At 38.9% G+C, this 26,952-nt stretch overlaps 1 protein-coding gene across 9 annotated transcripts in view; it reads left to right on the top strand.

Annotated features, from left to right (window-relative positions):
* syne1b (spectrin repeat containing, nuclear envelope 1b) overlaps positions 1–26,952 on the top strand; it is a 178,025-nt gene that overhangs the window by 49,065 nt on the left and 102,008 nt on the right. For 8 of the 9 annotated variants that reach the window (XM_051647294.1, XM_051647299.1, XM_051647293.1 and 5 more), the window contains 31 exons: positions 11–187; positions 691–831; positions 2,621–2,781; positions 2,897–3,047; positions 3,869–4,096; positions 4,275–4,373; positions 4,468–4,655; positions 4,784–4,907; positions 5,355–5,521; positions 5,638–5,791; positions 6,155–6,780; positions 7,795–7,974; positions 10,137–10,287; positions 10,485–10,643; positions 10,743–10,925; positions 11,119–11,220; positions 11,352–11,555; positions 13,688–13,895; positions 14,697–14,809; positions 15,865–16,070; positions 16,249–16,398; positions 18,139–18,430; positions 19,778–19,950; positions 20,653–20,962; positions 21,905–22,069; positions 22,159–22,515; positions 23,406–23,542; positions 23,909–24,086; positions 24,190–24,372; positions 24,640–24,783; positions 26,333–26,488. In XM_051647294.1, the coding sequence (XP_051503254.1) occupies positions 11–187; positions 691–831; positions 2,621–2,781; positions 2,897–3,047; positions 3,869–4,096; positions 4,275–4,373; positions 4,468–4,655; positions 4,784–4,907; positions 5,355–5,521; positions 5,638–5,791; positions 6,155–6,780; positions 7,795–7,974; positions 10,137–10,287; positions 10,485–10,643; positions 10,743–10,925; positions 11,119–11,220; positions 11,352–11,555; positions 13,688–13,895; positions 14,697–14,809; positions 15,865–16,070; positions 16,249–16,398; positions 18,139–18,430; positions 19,778–19,950; positions 20,653–20,962; positions 21,905–22,069; positions 22,159–22,515; positions 23,406–23,542; positions 23,909–24,086; positions 24,190–24,372; positions 24,640–24,783; positions 26,333–26,488 (5,967 nt within the window). The remainder of the gene's footprint in view (positions 1–10; positions 188–690; positions 832–2,620; positions 2,782–2,896; positions 3,048–3,868; positions 4,097–4,274; positions 4,374–4,467; positions 4,656–4,783; positions 4,908–5,354; positions 5,522–5,637; positions 5,792–6,154; positions 6,781–7,794; positions 7,975–10,136; positions 10,288–10,484; positions 10,644–10,742; positions 10,926–11,118; positions 11,221–11,351; positions 11,556–13,687; positions 13,896–14,696; positions 14,810–15,864; positions 16,071–16,248; positions 16,399–18,138; positions 18,431–19,777; positions 19,951–20,652; positions 20,963–21,904; positions 22,070–22,158; positions 22,516–23,405; positions 23,543–23,908; positions 24,087–24,189; positions 24,373–24,639; positions 24,784–26,332; positions 26,489–26,952) is intronic. The other variant, XM_051647295.1, reaches the window with a different exon arrangement.

Raw genomic sequence — 26,952 nt, 5'->3', positions numbered from 1 at the left:
TCCTGTGCAGCAACAACAGAAGCGTCTCCGGTTGAAGAGGAAGGAAACGCAAGAGCAGATAATCCGAGGAAAGCAGCTGCAGATAGAGGAGGGCCTGGAGGAGAGCTTACTGGAAGATCTGGAGAAACTGGAGACCACCCTCAACAAAATGGATCAAAGCACTGAATCACAGGAACAGAACCTCGAGGTTAGGAAAGATAATATGGTATAGCCTGTATACAATCAAGTGGCTCCAAAAACTATTTGAACTCTTAAGTCACCTTAAAATGTATGAATAACATTGAATTAGATTATTAAACCAAGAGACATCTGCAAACAAACAGTTTTTACTTACTAACTAACTTGACTTTTCTGAGCCATTTTGCAATGTCTTTTAATCAACAAGTTCACACAGGTGTCATAGCAGAGTAACCACAGGTGTAGTTCAGCTCATTAACTATGGACATATTCCTGACAAGGTTTGATAACCAGAAAGTGTCCAAAAACTTTTGTCTTCAGTATATCTATTGTTTCAACCTTACACACATCTTTTAGTTAAGTGTTGTGCTTGAAAATGTAGTAATTTTGCTATATGGTATGAAGTATTTAGGAATTAAGGTGTGAAAGAGAGAAGATCCTCTCAAGAGTTGTTCTATCTCTGTTCTGTCTCTTTTTCTCATCTCTGCCGTAAATGGCTCCATGTGTTGTCAGGCGACTTTAGCTGCTTGGCAGGAGTTTGACGGTCAGCAGGCAGCAGTGAGGGAGTTTGTGGGTAAAGTGCGATCGTTCACAGAGAGAGAGATGATCTTCAGCACTCCAGAGAGTCTAACCACAGAGCTGGAGCAGACCAAGGTGAGAACAACACTATCTCCAGGGGCTGAGTGAAATTAATCACCTTTTAATTAAAGATGAGCCTCTTCATTCTGAAAACAGAAGACACGCTTAAAACGGAAAGCTCTGGATTTGAAATCTGATTGAAATAGAAATCTCTGGCTTCTGAAAATCCTCCGTAAAAGAGTTGTAAACCATGAACCAAAGCAACCAGCACAATGTTACAAACTTTGTTTTAAGGTAAAAAAGTATAACAAATATCGGACAAATAGACAAAGTACTTACGTCTTTCACTACAATCCCATGAAGCATTGCGAATGATGAAATTAAATAAAAAACAATGGAAATATATAACACTATTGATTTTAGGTTATTGATTATACAGGGTTTCTGCAGGTCTAAAAAAAGTCTTAAATTGCCCTTTCTCAAATCAAGGCTTTAAAAAGGTCTTAAATCAGAACAACAAGTCTTAAATTCTTAAGGTCATGGTATTAAATGATTGGTTTCTCGTTGTGTTTAAGTTGTTTTAAAGTGAAGAGTAATTTCTGGGCACAAATAGCCCCCATACCAAATTTGCACTACCACCAGTTCAAAAATTCACTTGCTTTTGTGTAAACTGTTGTGTGTATGGACCCCTAATGCTAAAACTCTGCCCATTACAGGGGCCGCCATCTTGGATAATGACGTTTTTGCTGCTATTCCTTCAAACTTTGCCCGATTTTCCTAAACAATGGCTCAAAATAATCTTCAGACTGATCCTCATAGAATGAATATTTCAGAATTTTGATTTTGGAATTTGTTGAAAAGTTACGTAAACACAAATTCAACGAGGTCGACTTAAAACAGGATGTGAGGCTGTATCTCGGCAATGGTTTGTCATAGTAAAATGAAACATGGTATGCTTCATCAGGACCATGATCTGAGGGTACATGCAAAGTTTGGTGACAGCGCCAAATATGGGTCAACAAATGTTAAAAATGGCTATTTTTGCACGGCAGAGGTATTCAAGCCTTATCGTGTTACTGTTTGTAAAATGAATTGAAAATGAATGGAGATCTGTTAAGTTGCGTTTTTAAACTTTGAAGTATTACTGCTGTATACAGTATGTATATGGCTGTTCTTGTGCTCTCTTGGCATTTACATTTAGAGAATAATGTCGATAACATATTGTGTTCCCTTATTACTTAAATCTCCTTTAGTTGGTCTTAAAAAGGTCTTAAAAAGGTCTTAAAAGTCTTACATTTAGCTTCATAAAACCTGCAGAAACCCTATAGAACTAATATATTTGACATTTATTGCAAAATATTCTGATATGTACATAGATATAAGTACTGTAGTTTAAGGGTGAAGGGAGACCGACTCGGTTGCATTCTTCACAGTGCGTCATTGGAGTGGCCGGTCGATCTAAAGCTCATTTCGCGGGCTATGTTGTCCACGGTTCTCTAATTGCCGAAGCTTTCTCTGTTGTACTATGGGTAATGTAGTTGTTCACCAGGAATTCCGCTATCAAACAGATTTTTAACATGAATATGAAATAACGCAGATGGATGGCGTCAACAGAAACATATACCATCGATGAACAACCTTGGAGCTCATGGTTGGTCTGCCTTTAAAGGTTTGTAAGTTATCGTTGAAAATCAATTTGTCTATTGAAAAAATGAATGTGATTTTTACTTCCGCAACCAGAAGCTGCGGTAAAAGAACTACCTCTTAAATGTGATAAAATCACTGTAACCCCCACACATTTGTGGGCTATTGTCATGACATTTTTATTTTCTCATCATTTCATCTGTTGCTGTGTTTCCTGTAGGAACTGGTAAAACAGTGTGAAACAGAGTCCAAACAGGTGAACACACTTCTAAAGAGGGCTGCAGAGATCCAGCTGGGCCCCAAAAATCAGTGTCTCCTGCAGGATCAAGCCCGAGCTCTGAGTGAACAAGTGGACAAAGTTGAGGCTGGCCTCAAGAGAGAGTAATACACTAGTCTATATAATAGATTTGACATCAGGAGTATTAAGACTGATGCATTAAATGTAATCTGAATGAAAACTGTAATGAAACCGCAAGGCCATGTTTTGATCTTTCAGTGTGAAGACATTAGAGGGGATGAAACATCAGTGGGACTCATTCGGGAGTGAGTTTGAAGAGTTTTCCGCATGGATAACGGAGAGAGAAAGAGAACTGGATGCTTTGAAAAGCTCCAGTGCACCTCTGGACCAGCAGATCTGTACCGTAAAGGTGCAGTTTCACCCTTATTCATATACATAAAATAAAATGAAAACATGGATAATTACTGTAAATAAACAAGCATAAAACGCTCCCCAACCTGCTAAATACTCAGTTATGTGGACATTTTATATACCGGTATTTATACAATCAATTAGTATATTATTACTTTACTTGTAATATATACAATCAATTAATATATTATTACTTTTATTTAATAGGTGCATTTATTTATAACTTTCTCTTTAAAAATAAGAATTTAAAATAAATGGATTAAAATATTTTATATAAAATATTTTATATATATATATATATATATACATATATATATCTCTTATATATATATATAACTTTTATATTTATTTTATATCCACAATTTTTATGTCCATAATCATTTAATTATTTTTTAACCTATTATTAGTTTTACATTAATAATTTTTCTGTATCTATGTAAATGCCTTTATATCTCTTTAAAAAAAAAAAATATATATATATATATATATATATATATATATTTTACAATTAACTAAATATTGTATTTTAAATAATGTATATATTTTTTATTTATAATTACAAATTTTTACATATTTTATATCTCTCATTTATGTATATATTTATATAAGATTTTTTTTTTTTTGACATTTGGTAAGTTATACAGTTATTTATGGACTTTTTTAATTTATTTTTTATTTACTTTTTAGGTTTGGCACTCCATATTCATAACAACTGAACATTTTAGTTCTTTATTACATTATTTATTTGAATAATAATTAAATTCCTATAAAGTGCCACTGACATTGCAGTGTTTTCATCCCTTATATTATGGTGTTCAGATGATCAGAGATGGTCTTCAGAAGAGAGCAGAGGTCCTTTCCCATCTAGAGGAGAAGTCTCAAGGACTGATCCAGTTTGTGTCCTCTGGCGAGTCTGCAAGAATCAAAGCTCGCCTGACTCAGATCGGCAGGTACTGGGAGGAGCTTAAGGAGAGTGTGGAACATTTGAATGGACAGTTGGAAGAAAGCTCCTCCCACCAGATTAAGTTTGATGCCAATCTTCAACAGGTATACTTTAAATTGGGCTTTATTGCAGTTTAAAGGGGTATTAAAGGTGAACAATTTCTCTTCTTTTGCATGGTGACGCTGGTGGTGCTGAAATTGCACTCGTCATCTTTTAGAAACTGTGAGAAAATTCACTTTTATATGTTGCGTTGTGTCTAACGACTTTCTGTGCTCTTCTAAGGTCCAATTAGAGGTTAAAGACATCCAGAGGAAACTAGACAGCCCTGTCACTTCCTGTGTGTCTTTATCTGAGACCTACAAAACTCTGCAGTGTCATATGGTATGATACCTGCAATTGCAGTACATGTGCACTGAGAACACTGCTCATTTAATTCCATAAATTCAGACAGATTATGTGATTGTTTGGTTTTCAGGATGTGTTCCAGTCCCTGGAGAAGCTCAAGGCCACCCTGCTGTCACTGTGTGCTGGATCCCGCCGGCTCAGTGAGAGAGAGAAAGCAGAGAAAGCAGTGGCAGCCCTTCAGCAAACTTGTGAACAGTGTTTAAAACAGGCCAAAGTGAAACAGAGCCAAATGGAGAGCCTTCTGTCGCTTTGGCAGACGTATGTTTATTTGCACTGTTGGTGCACTTGAGGCATTAATCTTTCAAAACCTTCCATTAGACTTAAATCCATTCATAAACGTAGATTTTGAATAAAATCTCTTTTCTCAAATCATAATTTTTTTTTAGATACGAAAAGGATCGATCTTCCCTGCAGTCTTGCCTGGAGCGGTGTGAATCTGTATCCAGCTCTGATACTCAGTTCCTCCCTGTCGACAAACTAAAGCTTAATGGAGAACTGCTGGAATTGAAAGTAATTAACAGGGTTCCCACGATCATGGAAATCATAGAAATAGCAGGAAATGGTGTTTAAAATTGTGCTTTAAAAGGCATATAAAAGTCATGGAAATTGAATATAATGAATATACATTCATTAGGGTCTGCACAAAATATTTCATTGGTTAAATATTGGTCTTTGATAAGGTAAAATTGCTCGCAAGCCAAAACGAGTAAATACATTTTTTTATTAACCTTTTATTTTTTTTAAGAATCAGTAGAACTGGTTCACAAATCGATCTGAATGTTTAATTAGCAAATCTCCTGCATTTGAATAATTTTTTTCCACAAATGACCAAAATAATCATGAATATTCATTGGTCAAAAAATGTGGGAACCCAAATTTAATGTGAGATTTTCTATTGCTTTCGTACTCAAATATGAACCAAAATTTTGAGCTTTAATGATTTTGCTCTTTTTGTAGCATCTACAGAGTGAATTTAAGTCATTGGAATCAGTTTACGAAAGGCTGATAGCCCAAACGCCAACTCTTTACACCACTGCATCAGATGAACATGTGAAAACTCTCAAAGAAGACATTGAGCAGCTTGAGAAAAGATGGAGCTGTCAGACCACAGCCATACCTCACAGGTCAATGACGTGAAGCACAATTTCTTTACTGTAACATCTCTAATCCTGTAATACACAGTAAGACTTAAATGAAGCACGGAGCTTAGCTTAAATGAATAAATTTCTCATCGTCACAGAATCCTAGTGCTTCAGAATCATCTAACTCAGGTGGAAGAGTTTAATCAGGCCTTACAGAAGTTCTTCAAATGGGGTGAATCTTTCCTTTCGTCTTTACACTCGTCTTCTCATGTTGACATCACTGACCTGAAGCCTTCCACCAATGATGCCAAGGTATGTTCCATCACAAAACCCTCCAATAATGGATAGCCACTTTTGGATGAAACAAGCCTGATATAGGCTTACCGTAGTGACTCAAGTGAGGCAAGCTCGCAGCTGTTTTTTATCTACTGGTTCTACAGTATAAAGGTGTACCCTTAAGTTCCACAAAGAACTTCAAGGACACCTGCAATGTACCCAGAAAACGAAACATGGATCTAAAAAACCTATAATGCAGCACCAAGAAGAGTTAAATCAACAATGAATCATGAAACTCAATAACCCTTTCCAGCCAATCATTGAAGAACCTTTATTTTAAGAGTGTTTGTGGCACAAAGCAGTTCTGTTTTAAAATCAGCCCCTTTTCATTCATGGCAGGATTGGAGAGAGGCACTGCAAAAACAAAGCATTGTAAGACAGAGTTTTCAGCAGCAAACTAAGGCCTTATGTGACATTTGTGAGCCCGCTGAGGTCCAGCAGCTTCAGGGAAGGTGGGAGAGCTCCTTGCAGCCATACCTGGAAGCCCATCAGCTGGTTGAACTACGTGGTGAGAGCCTGGAAAAGCTAGAAGCCTTCCTTCACACCCACAGTGTGGCAGCTGGTGTTCTTCAAGGTCTCAGACAGACCGTGGAGAGCGCTGGGAGCTGGGACAAGAGCCGGGTGGATGAGCTGCAGCGAGATCTCGAAGCCATCGTTCCTGATATCAGTCGCCTCGAAACACTCGGCGTGAACCTGGACGGCAGTCTCTGTAAAGCTCACCTCCACCTCAACAACGGGAAGGAGGGACGCGCCTCATGCCGCTCATTGGCTGACTCGTTGAGTGTGGAGCTTGACTCAGTGAGGAGCTTGCTGGGCTTGAAGCAGAGCGAGGCGGAGGCTTTGGGTGCTCTCTGGAGCTCGTTCAGACAGCGCAAAGAGCAGCTGCTCAAAACGGTGGAGGACATTGAGGAGAAGGCTGATCAACAGGGCTTGAGAGAGCCCAATGTTCTTACTCTACAGCAGAGGTATGGATTATACTGGTATTCCAATATGTTCCCTGCTGAAAAGAACAATTTAAAGGAATATTCTGGGTTCAATACAAGTTAAGCGTAATCAACAGCATTTTTAGCATAGTATTGATTACCACAAAAATTAATTTAGTCCCTCCTTTTCTTTATAAAAAAAGCAAAAATCTGGGTTCCAGTGAGGCACTTATGGAAGTGAATGAGGCCAATCTTTAAACATTAAAATACTCACTATTTCAAAACAATATGAAATTGAATTGAACCCGGAATATTCCTTTAAAGCCGAAGTGTGTATTTTTGTGCCACTAGTGCCACCAAAAGGAAATACAAAAATAAACATCATCTATAAAACCCCTTTCCGAAAACACTCCCTTTTGCCATTAATCAACCAGTCAGATAGTCCCAACCCCAACTCACACCATTGAGCGAGTCAATGTTATTGTCTTTCTTGAGATGTGTCGCTCAAAACAAACTTTCATAGTGCCACAGAGACACAGTGTTTACAGTTTTCAAGAAAATGAACCTGTGAATGGCTTACTTATAGTTCTTTCTGCATATTAAGCTGGGATAGGAGAATGTTTTTTACACCAAAAAAGTCACATACTCCAGCTTTAAGGCTAATTTACACTTACTGGGCGAATAGTCTTCTTTTAGCTCACCTAAAAATTATGATGAAATGCGCTGATGTTTAAGGTGTTCGTTATGCTGCATGGATTGGGAGGAAATTTATTTTCTGTTAGTTTCCTCGCAGAAGCCTGTGTTCCCTTGCAATTCGTTTTGCATTAACTAGCAATACCTTTTGCATTCTCTCGCAATTAGCTTTATGCATCCCTTAACAAAATTAACCATGGTTTTACTACAGTAACCATATTTAAACCTTGATATTTGTGGTAAAACCTTAGTAATAATACATGAAAACTAAAACCATGGTAAAAAAAATAAAGTATTATTGTTCATGGTTTCCAAATTTTTCAATATCATATTTGATCAGATGTCCTCTTTTTATGTTTGTAGACTTCGATTTTTCAATCAGTTGGAGGATGAGCTCCAGTCCCATCAGCATGAAGAACAATGGCTTAGAGATAAAGGTCAGCAGCTGGCACAGAGAGATGCAGAGCTGGGTGGTGAAGTATTGAGAGAGATTAACCTGCTTCAAACCACCTGGGAAGACACCAAAAGACTGATCACTGAAAGGTGGGCCACAATGAACAAGCTGTTGGAAAAACATAAAGAGTGATAGTACATTAATAAGTAGAGAGTGTGGAAATTGTTCTCACATATTGTATCTTAATTGGTGGTACTGCCCCCTGTTGGTACACCACTTAACTGTAAAATACGTAACAATATTAAATACTATTTAAATTAAAAATATTAAACAGTCATTAAGTTAGTATACAACATTTTTATAACAGTTTTAAATACTAACATGAAATATTTAAAATACCAAAAATAATAAACGTAAATAAAAACGAAAATATTTATAGTTTCTGATCTATTTGCAAATGTAATACAGGTGCATCTCAATAAATTAGAATGTCGTGGAAAAGTTCATTTATTTCATTAATTCAACTCAAATTGTGAAACTTGTGTATTAAATAAATTCAATGCACACAGACTGAAGTAGTTTAAGTCTTTGGTTCTTTTAATTGTGATGATTTTGGCTCACATTTAACAAAAACCCACCAATTCACTATCTCAACAAATTAGAATACATCATAAGACCCATAAAAAAAAAACATTTTTAGTGAATTGTTGGCCTTCTGGAAAGTATGTTCATTTACTGTATATGTACTCAATACTTGGTAGGGGCTCCTTTTGCTTTAATTACTGCCTCAATTCGGCGTGGCATGGAGGTGATCAGTTTGTGGCACTGCTGAGGTGGTATGGAAGCCCAGGTTTCTTTGACAGTGGCCTTCAGCTCATCTGCATTTTTTGGTCTCTTGTTTCTCATTTTCCTCTTGACAATGCCCCATAGATTCTCTGGCCAGTCAAGCACACCAACACCATGGTCATTTAACCAACTTTTGGTGCTTTTGGCAGTGTGGGCAGGTGCCAAATCCTGCTGGAAAATGAAATCAGCATCTTTAAAAAGCTGGTCAGCAGAAGGAAGCCTGAAGTGCTCCAGAATTTCTTGGTAAACGGGTGCAGTGACTTTGGTTTTCAAAAAACACAATGGACCAACACCAGCAGATGACATTGCACCCCAAATCATCACAGACTGTGGAAACTTAACACTGGACTTCAAGCAACTTGGGCTATGAGCTTCTCCACCCTTCCTCCAGACTCTAGGACCTTGGTTTCCAAATGAAATACAAAACTTGCTCTCATCTGAAAAGAGGACTTTGGAACACTGGGCAACAGTCCAGTTCTTCTTCTCCGTAGGCCAGGTAAGACGCCTCTGACGTTGTCTGTGGTTCAGGAGTGGCTTGACAAGAGGAATACGACAACTGTAGCCAAATTCTTTGACATGTCTGTGTGTGGTGGCTCTTGATGCCTTGACCCCAGCCTCAGTCCATTCCTTGTGAAGTTCACCCAAATTCTTGAATCGATTTTGCTGGACAATCATAAGGCTGCGGTTCTCTCGGTTGGTTGTGCATCTTTTTCTTCCACACTTTTTCCTTCCACTCAACTTTCTGTTAACATGCTTGGATACAGCACTCTGTGAACAGCCAGCTTCTTTGGCAATGAATGTTTGTGGCTTACCCTCCTTGTGAAGGGTGTCAATGATTGTCTTCTGGACAACTGTCAGATCAGCAGTCTTCCCCATGATTGTGTAGCCTAGTGAACCAAACTGAGAGACCATTTTGAAGGCTCAGGAAACCTTTGCAGGTGTTTTGAGTTGATTAGCTGATTGGCATGTCACCATATTCTAATTTTTTGAGATAGTGAATTGGTGGGTTTCTGTTAAATGTGAGCCAAAATCATCACAATTAAAAGAACCAAAGACTTAAACTACTTCAGTCTGTGTGCATTGAATTGATTTAATACACGAGTTTCACAATTTGAGTTGAATTACTGAAATAAATGAACTTTTCCACGACATTCTAATTTATTGAGATGCACCTGTATATTTGCAAGTAAACTTTTTGACTGAAATTAAATTTTTTATAATAAAAACTTTTTCAAATCAGTCATCAAGTGGTGACTGGGGAGCATTTAGATTGTACTTGGTCTGAAACATTAGAAAACCAATGTTTGAGCATACAGTATGTATTATAGATTTAGCTATTTTATCATAGTTTATTGTCCTTCTTCAGGGTTAGGGTTAGTTGTAAAATATGCTTGTGCACAAGTGCTTGGCACATTGAAATCTGTTTTTAATGTGGAAATGACAATATTGTATGATTTTGTTCCAGACAAGAGCGGAGCTGTGTTTTGGTAGAACTCATGAAAGACTATCAAAGTCTGAAGTCTTCAATAAACTCAATATTGGAGAGTGCTGATGCTATAGCTGACATTAAAGCTATCCTAAAAGACCAAGAGGACACCCGCAGATCCCTGTTAAAGGTAAATACTGACCGTCATTGGGGAGAATACAACATGTCTACCCAGCAAAAATGAAATCAACTTTAATATCAAGTCTCTTCCAAAAAACTCTTTACAGTACATACGTTTCAGATAATTCCACTTGAATTTGCTCTCTAACATCCCTAAAATCTTACCCATGAGATCTGATTTAGTTATGATATTCTTCCATTATGTAGCAAGAAGCTGTTAAAGCCGAGATGGCCGGTAAACAGGATGTGCTTGAGCAATTCTCTAACAAGGGCAAGAAGCTTCTAAGTGAATTAAACAAGATCCCTGATTGTGACACCCAGAATGTGAAAACAGAAATGGATACCACCGTGGACCAATGGCTGGATGTGAGTTTGTCAGAAGGTCAATTATTAAGACTCAAATCATCACATCGAATCTCATATTATCACAAACTAACAGCCAGTATGCATCCTGTCAATACACAGGTGTCAGAGAAAATCGAGGACAATCTGGAAAGTCTCCAGCGGAGCTCTGCTTTGTGGGAAGACATCTATGAAATCAGCACCGAGATTGATAGCTGGTCCAACAGATCCATTGTAGACCTTACAGATGGACTCAATAACTTCAACGACAGCCAAAAAACTGAAAACAAACTCTCTGAAGTCAAGGCATGTTCTAAACTTAATGGGTCTTAATGAGTGAATCTAATGAAAACTGTCAAGAAAATGTTAGGTCATAATCAAAAGAAATAAGAATTAAAAAACAAAACAAAGCCTATATTTAGGACCATTCAGAAGGTGACCTGAAACCTATAATTTTAGTAACTTCATGTTATCATGTTTACATTTTTTTTCTGTGTAGGTGGATGTTGGGCTGAAAGAAAAGAGGATAGATACTCTACAAGAGAAATTATCAGAGCTTAAGCAACTTGGTGGTGGCCAGGATGCCCCTGCTAAACTGCAGGTAAGGCTGAGCTTTTTCTGATTTATTTAAAACCAGAGATGTTAGCCATCTTCCATTTATAATCCAGCTCATTGATTTGACAATTGGTTGCGTTATCTGAATGCCATCAGCAAACTTTTGAATTGTTCCAGGTCATGGAGACAGACCTCAGAAGGAAGATTAGTAACATCAAAGAGTTGTGTGATCAAGCCAGGAACAACCTTCAAGATTTCTGCTCTCAGAAGAAACAGCTCGAGGACTTTCTTTCTCATATGTCTGAGTGGTTTAAGAACATGGAAAGATCTTTGCTGGATTCGCCCTGTGGAACAGCTCCAGAAGAGATCTGCAGAGTGAAGGTATAGGTAGATCTTAGAGAATGTGGTGTCTTTAGTTTTAAGGGGTCATATGATGAATATTTTGGAGTTCAATGAGCTGTACTGGTGGTCGACCAGTGTGGGTTTTTCAATAGCTGATGCAGATTATGTACCAATGTCTAGAAAGCAGGATGGCCGATATAAATGCCGATAAACATAATACATTTTAACGTGACAAATGTATTGGTAGATTTTGGAACGGACACAAGGAAAAGTTCATTTTAACTACTTCTGTTAATCGGCCAAGCAAACACGGCTATTGGCCAATAATTGCAAAATGGACAAATATCATCCGATTAATTGGCCTGGCCGATATATCGGTCTATCACTACTATATATACACATACAGTACTTTAACACAATACTTTCACAATGCAAAGCTCCCTGTCCAGACCACTCTGAACATTTATGGATACTAAGCTGCAAAAATTGGTCATTGTCAAAAACCAACATGGTTAGGACATCACAACAATGAGCTCATTAACATGTGACCACACACATTTACATAACAACGCCTATTTTCAGTATTCAGCAACTTTGCCTGCCTTATGATTGACAATGTGAGCTACACTGGTACGCAGATGTTAGCTAATCGTAACAGAGCTCATTTACATATAGTTGCCTTAAAGGTACAGCAGCAAAAAAATCAGCTCGTTTCATTCTAAAGCCCAAAGTATACTTCGGTTTTGATGCAAATGCTTAGCATCTGCGCACAGTTGAATGCTCATTTCACTGTGCGTGCATACACAGGCGGTTGGTGCATGGATGCTACGACTGCTTTAAGACACCGGACTATATCTCTTCTGGAGTTTAGACCCATAAAGATGTCTTTATAGTCCTTCAAACTCGAGTTAAACAAATGCAGGTATCTCCTGACCTCCTCACACACGCGCTGTTGACGTGCATATCCACTGTTGTTGTTTCTACCTACATCTCGTGTTGTTTAGCGGCAATTGCATCTTCTTCTAGTGCTTCTTTGTGATGGCAACGGCTCATCTGTGAGTGTTTCCACCTTGTGGACCCACTTATTAGTGCAAGTAATTCGAGACGCAGAGTTAGCATGTTTAGAAAAGTTGGGCAGCACGTGTTTAGTGCTCGAGCGCTCGAGCGCTCTGCTGATGACGAAATTTGCATCATTTGTCCTGTACGCAGACACCTAGCGTTTGCATCTAAGTATACTTTGGGCTTAAAGCTCAGAGAGTTAAAAAACGTCCACGTAAAGCTAAATTATGACTGCATTTATTGCAATAAACCATGACTAACATGATAAGTGGATGAGAAGGGAAGACATTTATAAAATGCTACAAAGTGTAGAATATAGCCCCTTTAAAGGGATAGTTCACCCAAAAATGAAAATTCTCTCATCATTTACTCACACTTATGCCATCTCAGATGTGTATGACTTTCTTTCTTCAGCAGAACACGAATGAAGATTTTTAGAAGAATATCTCAGCTCTGTAGGTCCATACAATGCAAGTGGATTGTGATCAGCACTTTAAAGCTCCAACATGCCAACGCGCTTACGTCACGCGAGAGGCTGCATGTGCTTTCACTCTGACTGTCTGTGCTTTTTGGAGCTTTAAAGTGCTGATCACCATCCACTTGCATTGTATGGACCTACAGAGCTGAGATATTCTTTTTGTGTTCTGCTGAAGAAAGAAAGTCATATACATCTGGGATAGCATGAGGGTGAGTAAATGATGAGAGAATTTTCATTTCTGGGTGAACTATCCTTTAAATCTAAAGTGACAGTAAATCGTCTCGGTTATGTACATAACCTCGTTTCCCTGAGACGAAGGGAACGAGACATTGTTTTTGCTAACGCATATGGGGGAGTGTCCTTCCACACGACCTAGTTGAAACCAGTATGATTTAACCCCTTCACGAACCCAGTCGGGAAGGGAGTTTATTTATAATGAAAATGCTTGTGACTTTATGGTAAATTACAATGGTGAACTATTGGTGAACTATCCCTTTAAACATAAAAATTATGTGCGATATGTGGTGTGGTGTTGTGTGGTATCACTTATGTGTTGGCGACCCGACTTCAAATCTGAGTCATTTCCTAATCTCACCACCCCATCTACTCACTATATTTTTTTCTATGTTTTTAGGAGATCCAGAAAGAACTCCAGAACCAGCAGATAAGTATCGACTCGGCCAGGGAGAGTCTGAACGCACTTTGCAGAAAATACCCATCTGAGGAACTGACTGGTCTGGGTTCATCTCTGACTGACCTCATCAAGAAATATGAAACAGTCAATCAGCTCTGTGTTAAAAAACTCACATCCATGCAGCATGGCCTCCAGCAACACTTCAATGGTCAGAAATCAGAATAGCACATTTCTTTATAGAGCTTATACTTTACTTTGATTTTTGTAATCTTAAAGGAAAAGTTAACCCAAAAATGAAGATTCTCTCATCATTTACTCATCCTAATTCCATCCCAGATGTGTATGACTTTATTTCTTCAGCAGAACAAAAATGAAGATTTTAGAAGAATTTCTCATATCTTTTGGTACATACAATGCAAGTGAATGGGTGCCAAAGATTTTAAGCTCAAGTCAGCATAAAAGTAATCCATAAGACTCCACTGGTTAAATCAATATCACCATAAGTGATATGATAGGTGTGGGTGAGAAACAGATCAATATTTAAGTCAATTTTTACAATAAATTATCCTCCCTGCTCAGTCAATCTCCACTTTAACTTTCACTTCCACATTCTTCTTCTTGTGTTTTTGGTGATTCACATTCTTCATGCATATGTCGCTTACTGTGCAGGGGGAAGAATTTCAAGCAAAAATGGACTTAAATATTGATCTGTTTCTCACCCACACCTATAGTATCACTTCAGGAGACATGGATTTAACAACTGGAATCATAAGGATTACCTTTATGCTGCCTTAATGTGATTTTTGGAGTGTCAAAATGTTGGCACCCATTCACTTGCATTGTATGGACATACAGAGCTGAAATATTCTTCTAAAAATCTTAATTTGTGTTCTGCTGAAGAAAGAAAGTCATACACATCTGGGATGGCATGAGGGTGAGTAAATGATGAGGGGATTTTCATTTTGGGTGAACTATTCCTTAAACCATCTTTGTCTTCATGTCTTTTCAGATCTTGTAAAGGACTTTCATATATGGTTGTCTGGACAGAAAGACATTGTGAGAGAATGCTCTGATCATTCTGGTGACATGAGTGTAGTTGACCGCAAATTACAAAAATTAAAGGTACATCTTCTTTCAAAATATCTTAGTTTTAGTTTATAATAAACCAGCTCTAAAAAATCTGGCACCACATTATGTTAGCAATATTTATTCTGTTGCCTTAAATGCGCAATTTGTTTTATGCCATCCTGTACTTACACTGACACCTCGTGGCATGGATGCAGCATCATTCAAATGTAATTGTTTTCAGTTGCCAGTGCCATTGTGGAAATTCACTATTCACAGTCAGCCATGATTAATTTAATCCACGAGTGCAAGTGTGCAATAACAGGGCAGTTACTGAGATTAAGTGAGTAGTATTTGGCTGGTCATGTGATCCTAACATGGCAGCCCCCATGAAAGGACCCTCTCCATGTAGAATAAAACAGCTTTTATAATGTTACTGATATGACTGGAGTCTTCATCTTCATCTCAAATTTCCTATTCATTTCTTGAGATGTTTAACTTATTGTAATAAGAATAAAATAACTGACTGCACCTTTAAAGGGTTAAAAATGAACCCAAAAATGAAAATTCTGTCATCATTCACTCACCCTCATGTTGTTCAAAAACCCATATGACTTTATTTTTCATTCTTTTTTCTGTGAAATGCAAAAGAAGATGTCAGGCAGTATGTTAGTCTCAGTTACCATTCACTTTCATTGCATCTTTTGTTCATTCAATGAAGTCCAATGGTGACCGAGTGTCATCTCTTTTGGAAAAGTCATAGAGGCAGTGTTTTTGAAGGAAAACTGAATGTGTTTTTATGTTCGTCTGCGTAGTTTTCAATTGTTTTTCTATGTTAACGGGATAGACGGAATTTTTGACCGTTGCACCGAGCGCCTTATTATTTGGACACTGTGTGAAGCTAAAAAGAACTTCAGCTTTTAAAACACGTCTCGAGACACCTGCATTCTGTTACATTCGTTGCGCTGCATTTAACTTTTTTTAGTGCAAGAACGCATTTGGGCTGAATGGCCCCTTAGGGGTTTGGAACAACATGAAGGTGAGTAAATGTTGAGAGAATTTTCATTTTTGGGTGAACTGTACCTTTAATTGTGGAGTCACTTCTCCATCAGGGAGCTCTGGAACGGGTAGATGATGGAGACAGCCGTCTAACACAAGTGTGTACGGAGGGAGAAAAGCTTCTTCTTCATCTTCCCAAAGCCAGTGCGGGACAGGTGCAGCAGAACCTTTCGTCTATCCAGCAGGACTGGGACAGCTATGTGGAGCAGTGTAAACAGAACCAGCAAAACCTGGAGGAGAGCGCCAGTCTTCTCAGCAGGTGAGAACGTAACATCCCATTCACCGCACTGCATGCTGGGTTAAATATTAGAGCGGCAGATTGTTTGAAACAACTCCTGGGGATAAACGGCTTTGCTGTGGAAGAGAGAATGCTCACTTTGGAAGGTGTTATTTGGCCACAAATGCTCTGAATTTAACTCTCTGCTGTGTCTCTGTAGCTTTGAGAGCTGTCTGCAGAGGCTGACCCGATGGTTGGAGAGGATGGATGTGAGGCTGAGCACGGAGCTGTCCGAGGGCAGACACAGTGACCAGGAGAAAGCTGTGCTCGAGCGTGTGGAGGAATTCCAACATGAAGTGCTTAAAGAGAGGTCAGAATATGTTAAAGTGACTTTTAACAATCTCGTGTGTCAGAAAATCTGAGAAGCCCATGACGACAGAAATATGGCCTCATTATTGATTCAGAGATTGTAAGCGCGCAGGGGTTTAAAATGAGCTATGGTTTACTTTAAAACGACTGCACGACGCAGCTGTAATCTATTTGCGCAGATGCAATCAGCGCTGAAATAGCACTGCGTCTTCAGTATTTAAATTAAGTAATTTTATTCCTTTCCTTCTCCTTTTGATGTAAATTAGACTCATTATAGATTGCTCTTCATTCACAAAAATTGCCCTGCTATTACCGTCAGATGAAGGCAGATATTTGTGTACGTTTTCTATCAAAAACATCAGCAGTAATTCATCAAATGATGGAGAAGAGTGTAATAACCTGGTATAGATCCAGATGCGTGATGTAGTCGAGTGCACTTTCAACTTGATAAAGAGATGATTCAGGTGTCTGGATCGCAGTAGTGGAGGGATGTCCAGGCATAGGGAGTCAGATTGCTGTGGTCTGCTGCATGCTCTGCTATGTAGAGCGCAGAACGACCGAGTTGCCTCCGCTTCTGAGACCGTCAATCCGCGCATTTTATCACGTGGCTCATTGTGCATGACACCGCGGAGACTCACAGCATGTGGAGGCTCATGCTACTCTCCACGATCCACACACAACTTTCCACGCACCCCACTGAGAGTGAGAACCACTAATCGCGACCACAAGGAGGTTACCCCATGTGACTCTACCCTCCCTAGCAACCCAGCCAATTTGGTTGCTTAGGAGACCTGGCTGGAGTCACTCAGCACACCCTGGATTCAAACTTGCGACTCCAGGGGTGGTAGTCAGCGTCAATACTCGCTGAGCTACCCAGGACCCTTTTTATCTTTTTTTGATCATACCAAAAACTAACTGGAGTCAGGAGGTTTTTTTTTTTTTTATTATTACTTTTTTAAATAATAATAAACATGTTAATTGAATTGTAAATTGTATTAAATTGAACTTATATATCATGGTAGTTCTTTGCACTTTTAATTAATGCTGATCTAAATAAAAATCATTTTACTGTTATTCAGTAAAAAATTACTGTATTACAGGAATATGAATCACCAAAATAATGTGAAAATAATGTGAATTTGGGGGCCTGGGTAGCTCAGCGAGTAAAGACGCTGACTACCTCCCCTGGAGTCGCGAGTTTTAATCCAGGGTGTGCTGAGTGACTCCAGCCAGGTCTCCTAAGCAACAAAATTGGCTAGGTTGCTAGGAAGGGTAGAGCCACATGGGGTAACCTCCTCGTGGTCGCTATAATGTGGTTCTCGCTCTCGGCGGGGCACGTGGTGAGTTGTGCGTGGATGCCGCGGAGAATAGCGTGAAGCCTCCACACGTGCTACGTCTCTGCGGTAACGCATTCAACAAGCCACGTGATAATATGCGCGGATTGACTGTCTCAGGCGCGGAGGCAACTGAGATTCGTCCTCCGCCACCCGGATTTAGGCGAGTCACTACGCCACCACGAGGACTTAGAGCGCAATGGGTATTGGGCATTCCAAATTGGGGAGAATAAAAAAAGAAAATAATGTGAATTTCATATATGGTAATGAATATCTCGAGGTATAAAGTGCTTAATTGTAATGCACATAATATTACAAAATATTGCAAAAAATCTTAATGGTTCTGAATTTGGCTTCATTTCCTTGTCTCTTTGATGATAACTGACTTTTCTCTTCCTATTCTGAAGAGACTCGTTTGAGAGTTTGTGTCAGGAAGCTCAGGCTCTGAATGCAGGAGGTCACGGCAGTGGGGCGGAGGTGCGGGTGTCAGCGCAGCTGCAGTTGCAGCATCAGGCACTTCTCAAGGCAGTGAGAGAGAGACTGCGTGTATGTCAGCTGAGCCTGCAGGAGCAGCAGAACTTTGAGGAGATGTTACAGAGCACATGGGTCTGGCTCAGTGGGGTACAGGAACGACACACTGCTCTCAACAGCACCAGCGGGAATAAAGAGACTCTGGAAAAGAGACTGGGACTGGTGCAGGTCAGTAAACAAAGCCATACGAGCTCAAATAATATATTAATTAACAGATTAACACAGCGGCCTGGCCAATTAATCAACTGCTATTTGGCCATTTTGTTAATATTAGCTTTTGCCGATGTCTGTTCCCACTTGGGCAACAGAAGTGTGTTGCTTCCAAAACTTGTGAATGAATAATGCTATTTTTTCTGTTTTTAAACACAGTTTTGAATTTGAATCAACTGTTGTGTAAAAATCAGTGGCTGCCATTTAAAAACCCATTTTGGTTGACCACTAATCTATTTTGGGGTTACACCTTTTCCATAATTGACCTGCAGTGTTAACTAGAGGTTGACCGAAAGTGAATTTTGCTGATACAGATAACTTAAGTGGTGGGAAAGGCATATCATTAATTGATCGGCCGATAGTTTGTTTAAAGGGATAGTTCACCCAAAAATAAAAATTCTCTCATCATTTATTCACCCTCATGCCATCTTGGATGTGTATGACTTTCTTTCTTCTGTAGAACACAAATTATGATTTTTAGAAGAATATCTCAGCTCTGTAGGTCCATACAATGCAAGTGGAGCTTCAAAAAAGCAGATAAAGGGAACATAAAAGTAATCCATTCGACTCCTGTAGATTAATCCATGTCTTCTGAAGCGATTCAATCGGTTTTGGTTGAGAACAGACCAAAATGTAACTCCTTTTTCACTATAAATATTGACAGCAGTCTCCTTGACAATCATGATTTCAAGCTTGATTACACTTCCTAGTGCTTGATGCATGCGCAGAGCGCTAGATGGTGCTATAGGAAGTGTCCTGGATCACTTCAGAAGACATGGACTAATCTACAGGAGTCGAATGGATTACTTTAATGTTGCCCTTATCTGTTTTTTTTGGAGCTTCAAAGGCCTGGCCACCATTCACTTGCATTGTATGAGCCTACAGAGATGACATATTCTTCTAAAAATCTTCTTTTGTGTTCTGCAGAACAAAGAAATTCATACACATCTTAGATGGCATGAGGGTGAGTAAATGATGAGAGAATTTACCTTTAACAAGAGTAAAAAATGAATGAAATCCCAGATGCAGTTTATTGTGCAACCATAATCCTGGTTTTGGTGCATACCGTGTGACTTTTTTACACTTTGTTACAGTGCTCTATATGAAGTATGAACCAAATTAAGCTTTTTAAAGCCTGTGTTGTCGCATTTTCCTTTGCATGGCTTCGCTTCAATTTAGAACCCTTTATTATTTAATCAAAATAACAAAGTTTTCACTGATGTGAGGGTTTTTCTGCCTTGGAAGCACTGATGTTTTCTTTACTTTTATACTGTATTAATGCATTTGTTGTGGGTAATGTTTCAGGACATCTTGCTGATGAAGGGTGAGGGAGAAGTAAAGCTCAATATGACAGTAGGGAAGGGAGAGCAAGTACTGAAGAACTGCAGTCGAGATAAACAGGAAGTCATTCGCTCTCAGCTCAAGAGTCTGAAGGATTCCTGGGCGAACATCCTCATGACCGCCATGAGCTGTCACAGGTGGGCTCATATCCATAGCCTATTGTTTAGCCTGCAATCTGAAGAAAATGGACTGGTCACTCATTAGGAGAATTAAAATGTTAAAGTTATATCAGTTACAGGGGCCTGGGTAGCTCAGCAAGTAAAGACGATGACTACCACACCTGGAGTCGCAAGTTCGAATCCAGGATGTGCTGAGTGACTCTAGTCAGGCTTCCTAAGCAACCAATTTGCCCGGTTGCTAGGGAGGGTAGAGTCACACTGGGGTAACCTCTTCGTGGTCACTATAATGTGGTTCTTGCTCTCGGTGTGGCACGTGGTGAGTTGTGCGTGGATGCTGCAGAGAATAGCGTGAAGCCTCCACACGTGCTAGGTCTCCGTGGTACCGCGCTCAACAAGCCACGTGATAAGATGCGCGGATTGACAGTCTCAGACGCGGAGGCAACTGAGATTCGTCCTCCACCACCCGGTTGAGGCGAGTCACTGTGCCACCACGAGGACTCAGAGTGCATTGGGAACTGGGCATTCCAAAAAAAAAAAAGTTATGTCGGTTACTAAATGTTATCTGGACTTTTGGTCAGAAATTACATCAAGAATTGACTGGTTACCACAGTTTTCTCCAGTGAACTGTTGCTTTATTAAATGCACTGTAAATGACTCTATGTATGAGAGAAGATGCTGAATGCAGAATAATGTAATAATATAATTTTCTGTGTGATGCAGTCGTCTGGAGTGGACCGTGGCTCAGTGGGGCAGTTTTCTGGAGAGTAAAGCTCAGATACAGCAGTGGATGGAGATGGTGGAGCAGGAGGTGGGAGTGGCTCTGCCTCAACAGCCCGGACTGAAAGAGAAGGCCTTACTGCTGGAGCGTCTGCGGGCCATTCAGGCAGATGTTGAGGGCCATTCATCAGCACTGACCCGTCTCAATGAGAAAGCCACGGAGCTGTATGAGAAGACAGGAGATCAGACTTTTGCAGAGGAACCAAAAGCTGAGTTAAATTCCCAGTTTACCAATATCTCAGCAGTCCTTAAGGTACAAAATATATACAGAATTTGAATCAAAATGTAATTTTTTATCTTGGTAAAACTTGATATGGCTTACATGTGACATTGAGTGCCTGAGAACAGGGGTTTTCAAACTTTTCAATGCCAAGGACCCCCAAATATACGATACGAAATACTGCGAGGGCTTTATATTTTCATGTCTAAATTTTCCTGTGTGAGAAAAAAAGTGTGATATTATAAAGATAGCATGTTAGCAAAATTAAATAATTGTCTTTCATATTGTCATACTTAATCTTACTTATCATCTTATTTTCATTATTAATGTTCTGAAGAGAAACGTTTTACATTTACAAACCTATATTCAGATTTATTTATTTTTTATGATTTAACCAGTGTTTAGAAAGCAGAATGAAACCATAATAAGTCAAATTCTGTAATGTTAAACTTTATTTACTTTTATTTTTTTTATTTTTTTATAACGGTTTTTATAATAACAGTTAATAGCAAATATAATAAAATGTTATATATTCCTCTGTTTTTTCCTCTGAAACATCTGTTATAGTTCTTAATATTCTATTGTAGTTATGCATTATTGCATAAAATTAATTTTTGATTGAATTTTATGGGTAATTCTAAAATGTATTCTAACTATATTTTCAATCTAATTATTCAGATAAGTCTTTGTGTTCAGAAAAAAAATGCACCTGAAAATTAAATCCAGGGTGCAATTATTGCCCCATAATGGACACTGGCCCTTTCCAAATGCAGCAGATGATGTTGACTTGCAGTCTTGTGGTCTTCATTTGCACAAATCAAATGCCACAAGTCCACAAGACCTTAAAGCATTCTGTCTGTACTTGTGCCCAACACTACGGCACCAAAGTGTGGACTTATATACTCTGGTCCAAATATAATATGGATCAGAGAGGGTCAATATCACTGACATGTTATGTACTATCCCGTGTTATAGAGTAAAGTACAACAAATGGAGGAGATCGTCAAAGAGCACAAGCAATACATGGAATCAGTGCGTGAACTCAATGACTGGCTAACCTCGGCTAAAGAAGAGCTTCAGTGCTGGTCAGACATGTCCGGAGATGCTGCTTCTGTTCAGAGGAAGCTCTCCAAAGTTAGGGTAAGTGGATCTGTATTTTTCAGCTGAAGTTTGCGTGACATTCCTCTTTAGAATTGGAAGTTATCTCTTCTCCGATTATTACACTGTAGGAGCTGTTAGACTCCAGGGAGCACGGACGCCAGCATCTGTCCTGTGTGCAGCGTTGCGGGGCCTTAACACGTGACCACACGTCCACGGTGGGCTGTGAGGTTCTGGAGCGGGAGGAGGCAGGGTTGATGTCGGCCTGGGAACAATGGGAACGAGGAGCCAAACATGTATGCTCCAGTCTGGAGGGGGTTCTGGCTCAGATGGCAAACTCAGAGCAGGAGTTTAACAGTTCAGCTGCACAGCTGGAACAGGACCTGCAGGAGTTCAGCTGCAAGCTGCATGAGTGGCGGGACAAACTGCAGCAGGTGGAGGATATGACATCCAGTGAAGAGGCTGTACAGGGCTGGCATATAGCGAAGGTACTGCCTATTGCACAAAACAACAAATATATATGTCATGTTGGCAGTGAAATTAGTGAACGTTTTTTAGTGGCCTGTTTTTCTTTTTTCCGAAATATGTGAATAGCTGATAGATTCCAGGTATGTATGACTTTCTTTCTTCTGCAGAACACAAACAAAGATTTTTAAAATAATATTTTAGCTCTATATGTCCATACAATGCAAGTGAATGGTGACCAGAACTTTGAAGGTCCACAAGAGACATAAAGGCACTATAAAAGTAATCCATACGACTCCAGTGGTTAAATCCACGTTTTCGGAAGCGATATAATAGGTGTGGGTGAGAAACAGATCAATATTGAAGTCCTTTTTTTACTGCAAATCTACACTTTCACTTTCACTTCCACATTCTGGTGTGTAAGTGATTTTCACTAGTTGGGGCTGGTCAAAGATGGAGATTTATAGTTAAAAAGGACTTAAATATTGATCTGTTTTTCACCCACACCTATCATATCACTTCAGAAGGCATGGATTTAACCACTGGAGTCGTATGGATTACCTTTATGCTGCCTTTATGTGCTTTTTGGACCTTCTGAGTTCTGGTCACCATTCACTTGCATTGTATGGACCAACAGAGCTGAACTATTCTTCTAAAAATCTTAATTTGTGTTCTGTAGAAGAAAGTCAATCACATCTGGGATAACATGAGGGTGAGTAAATGTTCAAGAGTTTTTTTTTTTTTTCATTTTTGGGTGAACTTACTGTTTAACAATGAAAATAAACAATTAATGAGCATTGTCATTTGTTTGATTTTAGTTATCAGTTTTTGCAGTTTATTTACCTACCAGTAATATGTTTGTACAGCTATGTATATACAGTACTGCTTTTCTCCATTTTTTTTTATGACTCAGGACACTCTGGAAGCACTGCTGAATGTGGAGCCCATGTCTGACAATCTGAAGTCTCAGCTGAATGATCTGTGCCGTTTCTCTAGAGATCTGGGAGCTCAATCTGAGAGAGTGTCCACCCTCATCAAAGAGTACAACAGGTAAAAAAGCTTTTAGATATAGTTTAGGATTTGGCAAAAATTCTGAATGCATAGTACATAGTCTCACAGAGACTGACCTTTGAATGTCAGCATAAAGTCTTGCCCATTTTGCATATCATTCTGGCCAAGAACAGCACAATCATTTATTTAAAACCACCAACCACAGTTCGCATTTTACATCACATTTAGGGATGGGTAAATCTGAAATCAATATTAAAACAACAAGAAAGGTATAGTGTTGTATATAGTGTCAGTCTTGTACAAATACCAGCAGAAAAGACTGTAAACAGAGTCTGTAATTAGTTCTTCTTCAACGCTGTGGTTTAGTTGCAGTAATTCAGAATCTCTCTCTCTCTCTCTCTGTAGTCTTAGTTTCCAGGCGTCTCGAGAGTGCCGGGGAAAGGAGAAACTTCTGGAGCAGAGGTTTCGTGCTGCTTTCCGAGACTTCCAGCAGTGGCTGGTCAATGCGAAAATCACCACAGCCAAATGTTTTGATGTGCCTCAGAATCTCGCAGATGCATCATCTAGCCTGCAGAAGATCCAGGTGCCATTTTTACTGATTAAGAGTGTCCTACTAAATTCAATTGTGTTTTTGAACTAAAACACAGCTCATTGCATTTCTAAAATGTAAGTGTTTGTTATTGTAGGAGTTTCTGAGTGACCGAGAGCAGGGTCATGGCAAACTGAACACAGTGGCTGCCAGTGGAGAGTTACTAATGAGCATCACTTCTAAAGACAGAGTGGAGTCTGTCAGAGGCAAAAGCAACACAGCCAGAGAAGACTGGAAAACACTCATGACAAACCTGCATCAGAGAGAGAATGCCTTACAGGTGTCTGACACTCATTTAATCATAAAAAACCTTACATTTGACAAATTAAATTATGTTAAAATACTTCAGTCATTTCAGGTCAGATGTTAATTAAAATGTATTTAAAGTACATTTTTTCAGATGTTTTTTGTCATTACCAAATGTCGCTTGCTATTTTAATTAGATGCACTGTATGATTGCTAATCAGATCAGTTTGTTAATTGCATCAGGTTGTGTTTATATTGTTTTCTTACTCTAAATGTACCATCATGAATTGTTTTGTTTCAGAATCTTCAGGCTCAGATGAGAGACTTTGAAATGAGTGTGGAGCCGCTCCAAGATTGGTTAAATGAAACAGAGGAAGCTGTGCAGGAGAGCAGCAGTCGACTGCATGATCTCACAGCTAAGAAACAGGAACTGCACAGGTTACAGGTGTAGTACAGCTAATCAAATCCACCTTCATTCACAGCCATTACCAGGAGAGCCATTCACAAGCATCATTATGGCGAAACTGATTAGCAGCATTTGTACACTTCTTGCTTATATCTGAATTGATCTTTATGTCTCACAATATATATTTGATATATTAACTGAATATTCTACATGAGTATTTAAATTAGTAGTTGTTTTTTAACATACTTGCCTCGTTTAATTTGGTTAGATAAGTCATTTATATATATAATTAATATATATATATAAATATATATATATATTATGCTGATAGTTAAAAGTATGCTTCTTTGAAACTACATATTATGTACATATATTTTTGCCCAATCTAAACTAAAACAAAAAAACTAAAACATTTTTATAGTTATAATATTTAATAAAAACATGTATTATTATTTTGCATGAATAACCTTAGAAAATCTACCATAGTAAACAAAGTTTCCACAAAAATAGGCATTATAGTAGTTACTAAAGTTATTTAAAAAATAAACCTAAAAGTAAAAAAATTAACATAAAGTGCTGCTTTTTATTCATTAAAGGGGTCTTGACATGATAAATCAAATCAAAATCAATGAGATCTTTGTACTATAAAAACATATTGTAAGTTTCAGAACTCAAAACTTCCTCCTCACTGCACAAAGAGCATTTATTGAAACCAAGCTGCCAAACTGACTCGTTTTCTACTTCCTCCACATTGGGATGTCACACTGTGGTAGACATTTGCATCTGATCGCCTCCACAACAACACATCAACGCCTACTTTACCTTATCACTTCCGTAGCCCCACCCAGTTGCGGTGAGCATTGAGAGAGCATGTCAGTCAAGAGCAGAGAGCCAATCAGAACAGTGGGCGTTTACTGTCAAGCCTTAAAGGAGAGGTAGCACCAAAACCGAGCGTTTCTGACAGAGGGTCAGAACGTGGGTGGAAAATAATCATGTTTTACAAATATATGACTGTTTTTTGGTGCAAAATACTTTACTAATACTGTAAGTGAACTTCAAGAAACATATTGAAATAATAAAAAAGGCATGTCATAACCCCTTTAATAAATCATAAATAAATAAATAAAATTATGAGAAAATATGAATCTCCTTCAAACAGTGTAAGAAGCTTTCAGTATCTTTCTGTCATTATGTTTAATGTCAATTTAACATTTAGCAGACTTGTTTTCAAAGCAACTGACAAATGAAGTATGCTACATCACAAGCCATTCGTCCTGTGGTGGTAAATTGTTTAAGGGTTATTAGGTGTGTAAATGGATCTAAAGTAAAATATCTATAAACTGTGCATGAGATTTACTGTACATCATTATCGAGAGATATCCAAGACGACTGCATTTGCATCATGCTTTAATCTGGCTCTTTGTCTAATTTGTCTAATACTAATTTTCACATTGCTTGTCCTTAGGCTTTATTACATCTGTCTGCTGCCATGTTGCTTTATTAACCATCTGGAGTGACTAACACAGTTCAGCAGCTACTATGCGTGTGATGCGGCAAGTCCTGTGCTAATGTGCTTGTGCTTTCACAGTCTCTGCTAGAGGAGTTAGCCTCTAAGGAGTGTCAGCTGAGCAGGTTGAGGGAGAAGGCCCAGCAGCTGTGGGACGGACACACGGCCGGAAAGGGCTTTGTGCACCGTGTCTCACAGCTCTCAGCTCAGTTCCTAGCATTAAACAACCTGACCAAGGTAACGTCCTGCCTGTCTGCCCGCTGGCTACCTGCCCCTGTGCTGCAGGGGGCGCCAAACTAGGTGTACACTTGGGCTGTGTCTGAAACTCTGATGAAGAGTTTGAAAGTAGTAAATCAGCTTATGATTTTATTTCTACCAATAAATTATCATTGTGTCCATTCGGTTATCATGGGATAGTTCACCCATTAATGAGGATTTTCTCATCATTTTCACACCCTCATGGCATCCCTGATGTGTTTGACTCTCTTGCTTCTGCAGAACACAAACAAAGATTTTTAGACGATTATCTCAGCTCTGAAGGTCCATAAAACGCAAGTGAATGGTGACCAAAATGTTGAAGCTCCAAAATATACATAAAGACAACTCCAGTGGTTAAATCCATGTCTTCAGAAGAGATATGATAAGTGTGGGTGAGAAACAGATCAGTATTTAAGTCATTTTTTACTATAAATCTCCACTTT

Source organism: Myxocyprinus asiaticus, chromosome 20, assembly GCF_019703515.2.
Source record: "Myxocyprinus asiaticus isolate MX2 ecotype Aquarium Trade chromosome 20, UBuf_Myxa_2, whole genome shotgun sequence".
In the NCBI taxonomy this organism is placed as follows: domain Eukaryota; kingdom Metazoa; phylum Chordata; class Actinopteri; order Cypriniformes; family Catostomidae; genus Myxocyprinus; species Myxocyprinus asiaticus.
The sequence above is the reverse complement of the archived record's forward strand: the minus strand, read 5'-3'. Positions and strand labels throughout refer to the sequence as shown.